This window comes from Pteropus vampyrus, unplaced genomic scaffold (assembly GCF_000151845.1).
Source record: "Pteropus vampyrus isolate Shadow unplaced genomic scaffold, Pvam_2.0 Scaffold62, whole genome shotgun sequence".
Lineage (NCBI taxonomy): Eukaryota > Metazoa > Chordata > Mammalia > Chiroptera > Pteropodidae > Pteropus > Pteropus vampyrus.
In genome coordinates, this window is record NW_011888843.1 from 3,686,839 (window position 1) to 3,698,466 (window position 11,628).

The 11,628-nt window shown below is 37.5% G+C and overlaps 2 protein-coding genes across 3 annotated transcripts in view; both read left to right on the forward strand.

Moving 5' to 3' along the window:
* Positions 1-8,259, forward strand: part of LMAN1 (lectin, mannose binding 1) — a 22,139-nt gene extending 13,880 nt beyond the window's left edge. The window contains exons 10-13 of one of the 2 annotated variants that reach the window (XM_023531139.1): positions 185-255; positions 2,891-3,044; positions 4,599-4,720; positions 5,016-8,259. In XM_023531139.1, the coding sequence (XP_023386907.1) occupies positions 185-255; positions 2,891-3,044; positions 4,599-4,720; positions 5,016-5,052 (384 nt within the window). In that variant the 3' untranslated portion in view covers positions 5,053-8,259. The remainder of the gene's footprint in view (positions 1-184; positions 256-2,890; positions 3,045-4,598; positions 4,721-5,015) is intronic. The other variant, XM_011361077.2, reaches the window with a different exon arrangement.
* A 2,926-nt stretch (positions 8,260-11,185) lies between these two features.
* The window catches only part of CPLX4 (complexin 4), a 25,444-nt gene continuing 25,001 nt past the window's right edge, over positions 11,186-11,628 (forward strand). The window contains exon 1 of the mRNA XM_011361079.1: positions 11,186-11,361. Within this exon, the coding sequence (XP_011359381.1) occupies positions 11,195-11,361 (167 nt within the window). The 5' untranslated portion in view covers positions 11,186-11,194. The remainder of the gene's footprint in view (positions 11,362-11,628) is intronic.

The window sequence follows — 11,628 nt, forward strand, 5'->3', positions numbered from 1 at the left end:
CGGAGGAGATCTCTAAAAGAGGAGCAGGAATCCCTGGGCAGCATGGACAGGTGAGCTTTCCGAATTGCAGCTTTGCTTAGGTAGCCTTTGATGGAGGAGAGCGGAGGAGGAAGGCTGCTGAGCCGTGTGTTCCCATGGAGTGTGGGTTATCGAGCCAGCTGGCCATCTTTTGTTTTTCCTCCAGATCACTCAACAAGAACTGGACACTGTTGTGAACACTCAGCATGAGATTCTGAGACAAGTAAACGAAATGAAGTAAGTATCCAGAAGTAATGTCTGAGTGTTGTGTACTCTGTTTATCTTAAATTCATGATTTCTCACGTTCTAGGGTCATTTTATTAATACTGGAATGTAAAGTACAAGAACTTTTGATATTTAGAAACTGCAGACATGTTTAAATTTTTAAATTATTTTAAGCTAGAAAAGAAATGCTGTAGCACCTTTAAAAAAATAAAGATTCGTCACATTGACTCTACAGCCAGAACTACTTATACATTTCTAAAATACGAAAAGATTACGAGTAATATATCACAGTTCTTTGAAAAATACGAGGGGAATAAGCACGCATAGCATCGTAGGACTGTAATACAAGCATGCCTTATGCAGGAACTCCTTTTTGATGGAGTAAAAACATTTTAAAGGAAATACGCTATGTGCGACTACCTCTTTTTCATTCCATCTTGTGCCCTGAGAGAGGCTGGACAAAGAGTTGGAGCAAAGAGGAGATACTGTGTCCTTGGAACGTTGAATGATAAGATTCTAAAAAGGATCCACTTATGCAGATAATTAACAACTTCAAATGCCTGGAGAACAGAAACAGCTAAAATGTCGTATTTCATAAGCTAATACTTTATAGCACTGCCCCAGCCAGTATAACCCTTGATGAACAAGAGTGTCAAGGGGAGTTCTTTAGGACTGGAAGATTCAACAGGATTAGGTTAAATAGAAGGTGAAAATATCCAGCACGTAGAGATTAAAGGCAACCCAGCTTCCAACTGCAAATTTGTATTTCTTTCAGTTGCAGTGTTTGGAATTTTTAAAAATCTTCAATTTGTAAACTTGTGATTAAAATATTCATGATGCTAAATGAATAGTTAAATTGGTTTAGAAATAGACTGGATTGCGTGACATTATTTTTTTAAATCTTTGTTTTGATCTAATTTTAGACTTCAGACATTTCAAAAATAATAATCTCCATATATCCCCCACCCATCTTCCCCTAACTGGTTATAGTACAATTGTCAGAACCAAGAAGCTAACATTGATACAGTACTATTAACTAAACTAATGATCTTACTCAAATTTCGTCAGTTTTCCACTGTGCATTTTTCTGTTCGAAGATCCTGTCCAGGATCACGTGCTGCGTTTAGTTATCTCTCTTTAGACTTCTGCAGTCTGAAACAGTTCATCTTTCCTTCTCTGGCATGACCATGACAGTTACCAAGAACATTGATCAGTTATTTGGTGAAGTGTCCCTCAACTTGGGTTTGTCTGATATATATTCATGATTGGATAGAGGTTCTGCATTTTCGACAAGAATACAACAGTGTACCATATTCACAATGTCAGTATATCTTATTACTGGTGATGTTAGCTTCACTTGCCTACGATGGTTTCTTCCCAGTTTCTTTAAGTTACTATCTTTCCCTTAGTAGTTAACAGATATTTGGGGGAAGATACTCTGAGACTGTGTGTATATCCTGTTTCACTTTAAACTTTTGCTCACTCATTTTAGCATCCGTTGATGTCTCGCCTGCAACAAGAAAGTGGTGTTTACCAAATGCTGGTTTTTCTGTTTCTATCTTTCCTTCTGCATTTATTTATTTATTGAAATTCTGTAAGGACCAGCTCTTCCTTCTCCCCCATTTTTTTTATTTATTAATTATTTATATCAGTATGGACTCAGGAATATATTTTCTATGGGTTACAATCCAATACTGTCATTATTTCTTTTGTTATTCAGATTATCCCAGCTCTGGTCATTAGGCACTTCTCCAGATTGGCTTTAGTGTTCTTTCAGCCCACATCTTTTTTTATGCATTTCTTTACCTTCTGGTAACCACACTATGTTTCAGGCTTATCTTTTATTTTCTCTGCCCCAGCTCTAGAATCAACCTCTTCTCTAGTGAGCCTTGGTTCCTTTTATTGGAGAGAGGTAATTAGAAACCAAGATCTGGGCACCTGGTGTGCTCATTACGACTGGGGTGCCGTTGTTTCTAGGCTCTCAGTGGACAGAGCGAGGGAATATATGAATGTATTCTAACCCACAAATATCTCTATTTTTGTATCCACCAATCTACATGTGTTTTTAAAAACCGTGAGATTATTCAGATGCTTTGGATTCCAGTTGGACTGGACTGGACTGAACACTGCGGGGTCGATTTCAGCCTTCCTCCTTTCCGTATTGAAAATTCTTTCTCCAACAGGGAAACCTGTGTTCTTATCTACAATGTATTTACCTGTTGGTTCAATTTTAGTGTGTACATAAAGTGATATCGTACCGTAAACCCATATCCCTGCGGGAAAGACTACCCCTTTCCTGGTCTTTCCTTCTTTCCGGCCCTTTCCCACCCACGCCCTCTTGGTAATCCATCCCATTCATTCCTGCTTTGTTCCTGTATTTCTTCTGCACACATGTATTTTCTTGGACCCCTTCTTATCTGAATGGTAGCCTACTCTTTAGTAAAAGATAAAGGCATAATATTAAGTTGTAATTTTATAAATTATTTTCCAAGGTTGAAGACGGTTCAGTTTTTTAAAATATTGATCTTTTATCTTTCTTTAATAATCTGATATCTTGGGCTTAGAATTGTATCTAACCATTTAAAATCTGTGAGGGAAAGAACCATCTCCTAGCAATCCCACTGTCTAAAGGGATTTTCTGTTGCAGGAATTCCATGAGTGAAACCGTCAGGCTGGTCAGTGGCATGCAGCACCCAGGATCCGCAGGGGGCGTTTACGAGACAGCGCAGCACTTCAGTGACATCAAGGAGCACCTGCACGTGGTGAAGCGGGACTTAGAGAGCCTGGTGCAGCGGAACGTGGTAAGCGCTGCTCCCGCCCGCTTTGCATCAGTCTTCTTCAGGAAAGGAACACATTCAACTTTATTCTACTGAAAATACTTTAAATTTTTGGTTAATGCTAACGATCTTTTATAATGTCAAAGATGGAATTATTCCATGTGTCTATATGTACCATATTATGCTTCCATAGCCTATTGAATATAATTTTTTAAAAAATAAATTGCTATCCCAATTAGTGGAGCTATCACAATTTCAGACTTTTTTCCTAGGTTCTTTTCTGTAAGGTTTCTTTAAAAAAATGGCTCTTATCGATAATTATATCTGTAAATATTTTTGAAAAGATAAATGTCTCTCTTGACAACAAACCCTTTTGTTAGACTGACTTGTGCTGGGTAACTCATATTTCTGTCTGTCTCAGCTGTTTAGCACAGATCAAAACTACCTGACTAGCGGCAATTTTAAGCAAGGTCTTCCAGCTATTTTTCCTGCCTTGTTTCATTTTTTAAAACGTTTTTTGTTTTTGTTTTGCTTTATTGGGTCTTTTTTAGTGTAAGCCCCATTTCACTTTTGGAGATTGGCAATAAATATTAAAAATAGGTAACTTTTTTTGACGTTTAACATGCATAAGAGACAACATTAGAAGACCGATCCCTGGTACTTTTAAGTTTATTCTTGATTACTGGCTTTAAAGACCCTCACAAAATTCACAGATACTTGGAGCATTTGCCTTTTCCTCTTCCAGTTTTCTAAATATGGCTTAATGTTTTCTTATTGCCCGTTACCTCTCATCCAAAGCATTATTATCTATTCCCTTAGTTCTGTTTGAGGTTATTTCTCCCCAATTTTAGCCTTTGTCAAAATGGTCCAGTTGATGCTGTGGGTGGTATTATGCACTGAAGAACTTTATCCCGTAGATGTATGCACATTAAAAACAAAAAATCTTAGGAGCCCTTCTGTCTAGATACCTTGTTCGTGATATTTAATTACCTCCTTATAATAGAAGGAATACTCGTGGGAATAGAAAAAGAAACACTTTCAAAATACCGGTTAGTAATGTCGAACACTAGGAGATCAGGAACAAAGAGAGCTGAGCCAAAGCCAGGATATCGTCAGGTCGTTCATTAGTAGGGAAACTATGCAGTCATCTGAACCAGGACACGTGAGACTGATGCTGAGCACTCTCAAAAGTGTTCTGGTTCAGACGCTGACACGGTTACCCCGTCGAAGGTGATGCTCTTAATAATTACTTTAGTACAGCGGTGTAACCTGGAAGTGTCCAGGAATTTGTGGTCTGTCACCCCCAAGGACACTAAAATCACTGTCACTTTGACAAAGATAGGAGCCAAATGGCAATGAGTGAGTGACTGGACAGTGAAAAGGTGGAGGCCTTCCAGTGTCAACTACTCTTTAAAAAAATTGAGTGGTAAAAGTTGGGATGGAAGATATTTACAGGATGAATAAGTGAAAATACTTGTGTTATACAGTAGACCGTGAGTTTTATAAAGATTTCACATTTATTTCTTTTTCTAAAATACTAATTTGACTGATTGTAACAGAAAGTTCTTTGCCTTATAGCTATCAAATGAAAGACTGAAATGCCCAGAACTGCCACCTTTTCCATCATGTTTATCCACGGTGCACTTCGTTATATTCGTAGTGGTACAGACAGTGTTGTTCGTTGGTTATGTCATGTATAGGTGAGTCTCTAAAACTTGGCCGAACATTTTGCTGTATTTGTTTAATTTGGAATACTCAGTATCATCTGTGTTCATAATGGAACTTTCAATACCTATTAGTTAGATTTATACAAAGCAAATATTATTTCTAGTCTAGTTCAGTTCATATGGGAGTGCACGTACAGAGTGTATGCTTATCCTAATGTATTTTAGACTTCAAAAGACATTGTATATTTCAATTTTAAGCAATCCTATTTCTTTCCAAAGTAAAGTATACAGAAATTCTTTCAGTTTTTTCTTTCTCTTTTTTCCTTAGGACTCAGCAAGAAGCAGCTGCCAAAAAATTCTTTTGACCACCATTTTCATATGTGTGCATCTTGTATGTATGTACAAAATGTTGTCTTTTTGAGGGAATTGAAGTATTTAAATTGCTTCATAGGCTAAATTATTAAATTTTGTATAAAATAATTTAAACATTGATTTACAGTAAGAATAAAACCTTAAAGACAACCACATGTAAATTTGTGCATAGTACATAAAATCTATTTAAATTTCAGTGCATTTCTGGCCAGTAGAACACAGCCACTGGACAGAATATTGATAAATAAGACGGTAAATAATAGAAAATTGGGGCCAGCCCCAGATATGAAAATTACCCCTAAGTTTCAGATGCTGGAGGTTTTCCTTTATTTAACCTAAACACACTTGCCCTCCTGCCCGCCACACATGAGGTCTAACTAAGAGCTCCCCATCCTGGTTCTCTCATAACCAGTCGTTGTAAGAGGTCAGAATTCCCTCCTGTGACACCCAGGCCCGCAGCCCTTAACCTGCTACCCTTTGGTCTCAGGACATCTTGTCCGAGAGCCTTAGGGCTGGGTAAGAGCCTCACGTTGTTTATTGGAGTGTTTCCCTTCTGATCATCAATGTTGTATTTCACTTTTAAAGGAAATTTTGGGGGGAAATTAAGAGCTGCTCTTTGCCTGAAACACCAGTTAGGCGAACACATTCCTCTCATGATAGTTTTTAAGGGTATTTGCCTGGTAATGCATTCATTTCCTGACTGCTCGTATTCTTGAACATCTTCATTCTGTCGGTTCAATATTATGAAAATCATTTTTGCATTTGTATTTGTAATGAACTTACTTCTCCCCTTTTGTACAGCATATAGATTCAGCTCAGATTGCACGTTCTGGGGATATTTTGCTTCACAGACCCCACCACTACATTCTGGTTTGCATTACTCTGTACAGCCTGGTGCTTGCAACGCCGCGTACCCATGTAAATTAAGGAGGCTGTATTAGAAGCAGTGTTAAGATTTTTGAAGGCAAAAATTTGAAAAATAGAGTTAATACTTCTGATTTCTTTGTTTTAATGCCAGAACTGAGGATATTGCGAAGCATTTGTTAGTAAGCTTAACCTCGAAATGTGAGCCTGGAGGGGTTGTTGTAGTTTTCGTACATATTCTAGGTACTACAGAAACAGTCTGTAAATGACATTTTAAAATGCACTTAATTCTGTCTTCACAAGTGATGTAAACTTATTTTTGCTGGCTTCAAAATACTTTTTTATCTCTTTTAGCTAAAATGGTGGTTTTACATTTGTTGTGGGATGCAAAATAATACTGTTTTATAAAATAGTACCGTTTAATTCTTATATGCCTTCATAAATTTACCCTAAGATGTCATTTACAGATGGAACTGACTGCCTAAAATCTGTACAAAGACTATGAGAGACTCTCCCTTCTAGCAATACCTGACGTGCTATGTATACAAACAATCTTGACATTGCTTTCTGTCTTAGCATTTATCCTAGAACACTGAATGAGAACGTTCTAATGATTACTCACTCTAGTCATTTCAACATAGAAAATGCGTCACTAGTGTTTTTCCTTGTAGTCTGAACATTTTGAAATTCATGTTTCAGAGACATCATCACAGAATTTATTTCATGAAAAAATATTAATACCATCAGAAGAATATTTAATTTGTAGACTATGAACTTGAGAAATCCTCTTGAGATTAAAGCCTTCAAAATGTCCAGTATTGTAAAATCCATGTACCTGAACTTATTAAAGGACTCCCAGATGTACGCAGTACCCATTTTCAGGCAAAAGTTCGAGAGGAATCATTCGATTATTTCTAATACAAATGGAAATGGCTGTTATGAAAAGCATGAGCATGAATCTTTTTTACAGTAATGTAATTTGCTAAAAATCACTCGGTAAAGCAGTTTGCACAGGGTATTTGTCATATTATTCGAAATTTGATTTCATTTCCTCAAAATCATTGACTTTAAGTAGCTCATTTCCGAAGAGAAGTGTTTCCTCTGTGGAAAAATCAATCACTGCCAGGATTCTTTCTTTTCTGTACTGTTTTGTATAATTGAATTTAACTTCTCTCACACCAGCAAGTATACTACAGGTGCCTTGGATTAAAACAAAATTGATTTTAAAATTTTAGTGTAAGTGGTGCTTATGACGCCACTTTTAAAAAGAGATACAATTACATAATGGTTGGAACCGTTATTTAATGTACCTATTTGTGTTCTAATTGTGTGGATGTTTTATTCAGCTTGAAATTTTACTATGAAGCCACAAACAATAAACAATATTTTGGTATATATTAAAGGGATATCAGTGTTTGTCACAGGGCGGCCCGAGGACCAGCCGGGTCTTGGAGTGCCTGTTCAGAGCACAGGTCACGGGGCTCCGTTCCAAACCACCTGAAGTGAAATTCAGGTGTGGAGCTTCAGAATATGTTTTCGACAGGCACCTCCAGTGATTCTGAGCACACACATATTTGCGAACCACTAAGATGGAGAGTGGAAAAAAATAAGTGTTGTTTTGTTGGTTTAAAGCTGAGCTCAGAGCATACTATAACATTTTCATTGTCATTAGCAAATAAATGTGCACTGATTCTTTTATACTTAAAATTTACTTAATGTTCTTTTTACTAAAACTCTTTGTTTAGTAGCAACCAGAAACAAACCAGGTTGTTGCCTGTAACTCTTGGTACTTTGATTGATGGCTTTTAAACTTACAAAATCATCTTCATGGTCATGGTCAAGCCATGAAAACTCCTATCTTCACGTCTGCCTGCTAAAGCTTTTTGCTTTCCTATGGCGATTTTTGTGACATTTTATCTCAGACCGTAGTACTTTTTGATAACTTGGGGAAAACAAAAATTACTTGAATAAGGGATTGCCAGACCCACCGCATCGCAGACAGTCTTTATAAAGAACATAGTAACAGTTGCGAATGTTAAGATGTGATTATCTTTTCCTGTCCATGTGCTTTTGCAGGGAGGTAGTGAACAAATGATTATATTGGGGAATTTTTTTATTTATAAGATCTAATGTGAAAGCATCACTTGCAACTTTTTAGATCTGTATGTTGCCTGTTTAATATATTTCTTTTAAAGTTTAAAGGAGTTTTCTATCCACTGTTAGTTTCAATTGGATAACATTTTTTGTCAAGTGTTTTTTTCTGATTGTTATTTGATGCTAGCTGGAATTCAAGAAATGACATTGACCTTATTCAAATAAAGAAATATTTTAGTAAATTTACTTTCCTTCATTAATCTTGGGTAATAAGTAGTTATTTTCCAAATAGGCCCTGATTTGTGATGGTATTTCATTTACGATGTGCTGTGTGCTCTACCCTAGGGGGCATATCACCTGTGGAGTCAACATGAGGAAGCATAAAAAGTAGAAATGATAATGGATAAATAGTTAGCCTTGCTGGTAATGAGAAATACATAATTAAAACAATGTATTTGATGTTTCCACTTTTAATAACCACAGACTGGTGAAAGTACAGGTAAGCCTGAACTCTTAGTCATCACTGATGGCAGTTAAAAGATCTTTGAATCTTTCTGACAAGTGCCATTTAACCAAGTAATTCTAATTCTGAGAGTCCATGCAATATAAAAAGGGAAGAGTATTGATGTCAGACAAATCTGGGTTTGAATCTCGGCTTTGCCACTCAGTAAAGATGGCCTCAGTCTTCATGATACTGATCTCAGGGCAGTAGCATTGTAAGAGTCTTCATTACACAGTTTCAGAAAATGATAGACTAAGGTAATGGACCTCTCTTCTGAGAAATAGTGGATAAAATAGAAGATTTAAAATAAATAGATGGATTTGAAAGAAATCAAAGGAAACTTAGAGCCCGATCAGTGAGCCTCCCTGCAGGCGAGATGGGGGAGATGAGACGGCATCGAGGCCCTGGACACCAGTGGGGCACTGGGGACATGGCCTTGCAGGCCACAGTAAAGACCTGGGATGTTATTCAAGGATGAGGAGACGCCTTTGGAGGGGTAACACCCAGTGGTCCCATTTCACAAATCCTGGGGTATTTATTTTCTCTTTCTGGAGGAATGAACGATTCTACACTCAGCAGCAAATAGTTACTGGATGTCCAAGTAGAAAGTCCATTGTAATCAGAGAATAGTAAATTTTAAAGACATCTCATTTTCAGTGGGATTAACTGTTGGGGAGACTGAGAGATTTGGTTTCATAAAACAAAGTAATACCAGGTAGGATTCAGTCATCACACTGGTGTACCTACCACCTGAGGATCTCTAATGCTTGACGCCCCCAGGAAGCATGCGTGTGCACGCGCACACACACACACACACACACACACACACACACACACACACACACGACTGGGCAGGGAGAGGCTGCTTTATAAACTGGATTTAGGGTTTAGAATTGATACCTTCAATAATAATATTTCCTAATAAAATAGAATTTTAGTAATAATTTTATAAATTTATAATAAAATATGAAGTGGATTTTTATTTTTTTATTTTGTGCTTTAAGAGATAGTAGTCCTCTGATTCAGACCTATCAAATCCAGTTGGCTTTGGGGATCTCACTTTGCTGACCAAAACTACTATATAGGATAAATCTTCAGCAAATTGTCCTTGTTTTGGGGAAATATAAGTTTTTAATGTCATGAAACACCTGTTCTGTGTTTTCTAAAGGATAATCGTGCTGAACTGGAAAACAAAACAAAGAAATATTCTCTGGCTTGTACTGTATCACCCGAAAAGTCCTATTAGACCTTATTAATGAATAACGCCCCTCAATGGAGATGAAATACAGTTTATGATAAATGGTAACTTAGAGATAATGGTTCGAATGTGCTGAGTACCAGGCAATGCAAAAGCGGAGCTAAGTATTTATGTACATTCTCGATCAGCACTGAGCAGTCTATTTCACCCCAAACCTGTTAGTCTTTCATTCTGAGACCATTTTAGCAACATTTTAAAATAGGTTAGTAAAAGGGAAAACAAAATATATATAAAGCAAGCATTTTAGGCAAAAATCTAGGTTATATAGTTCCGTACAATCTGAAGGATAGCCATTATTTCCTGAGAGGGCTCATGCCTACTGATAAAATAATAAGCATAGGTTACAAATAGCCTGAGTCTTTTCACCTCCCCCAACACGCATCCCCCCCCACCTCGGAGTGCTTTAATTAGAAAGGAACTAATATAGATTAAAGTCTTAGCCATACTCAATTCCTCCCTTGACCTGGGGAAAACCATGACCGTTGAGAATCTGCTGCATGATAAAACGTGGTCAAAGGTTTTCTCCAGGTACACCAGTGAGCTTAAGTAGAGCACCCAGGAAGTGGATTGTATGTCAGAGATAAAGGTGATCCCACTACATATTGATGACGTGACTCACATATGTCCTTACCTTCTGGATGGGAGCGTTGCAAGTGCCCAGCACATCGCCTCCATGCAGAAGTGTAACATCTCAGTGCAGGAGAAGGCTAAGGTAATCTTCCAGAGGTAGATTAACAACCCACTGGCTGGCCCTGTGGACTTCTCTAAATTGGGTATTTACGTATAGGGCACAGTAACCACTGGAGCAGCACAGAACCCAAGCAAACCAAAGGCAAAGCCTGGCATAGTACTTAGAGCCCAATGAGATAAAATGACGGATCAAAGGATTATTCTTGCTTAACGAAGCATTTTGGGTTTGAGTCTCATTGGACTCACTTTTCAACAGGATGTTGTATTTAAGGGCTGGAATTTGGAAATTCCACTACAGCCATAAAATGTCAGCTCTGATTGACTTAATCCAAGCAGAACTCTGGATGAAGCCCTGCTGTGCTTATAACCTAACATTTAGAAATGGATGGGGAGGAAGGGATAGATAATGGGAAGGATTTTTCTTACCATTAGCTTCTGAAATTAGCTTAGTGTATTAATTCAGAAAGTAGTCGGTTCCATCTGATTGTGTGCCTTAGTAATCTGAACCATCTGCCTCTGTGTAGGAGGTAGTTCACCTCTTTAATCCAGCTTACAGCCCACAAACCACTCTTGTCTATCATTGTGCCCTTGAGATGAGGCTGTGCAAGGTTCTTTGCTCTTAAGTGTGGCTGTCGTTAAGGATATTTGGAGATTTTGTCTTTTTTTTTTTTTTTTCCTCCTCACGTTTTTTTCTGAGTTTTGGTTTTCTTTCTCTGGGGCCGAAACCATGGCTTTCTTTATGAAAACTATGATAAGTAACCAGGTAAAGAATTTAGGATTTGGTGGTGGGTCTGAAGAAAAAAAAGAAGAAGGAGGTACTTCTGATCCTGCAGCAGCTCAAGGAATGACTAGAGAGGAATACGAGGAATATCAAAAGCAAATGATTGAGGAGAAGTGAGTACATGCAGCTTCATTTCCCTTTATAAGCAAAAAGTAATTAATGCCGGCCATACCTGCTTCAGTTTTCCAATTTCTTTTTGCTCTTTAAATAGATGCTTTTCCTTGTGCTATTGGCCTCTAACTTTAGGAAAACCCCTAAGTTTTCTGCTAAAGTGAACAATTTTGTAGCATCAGCAGTTACTATGTCCTATTTGTATGAATGGAAATGAAAAACAAATGAATCTACACATCATTTTTAGTGTAACTTAACACTTTCCGATG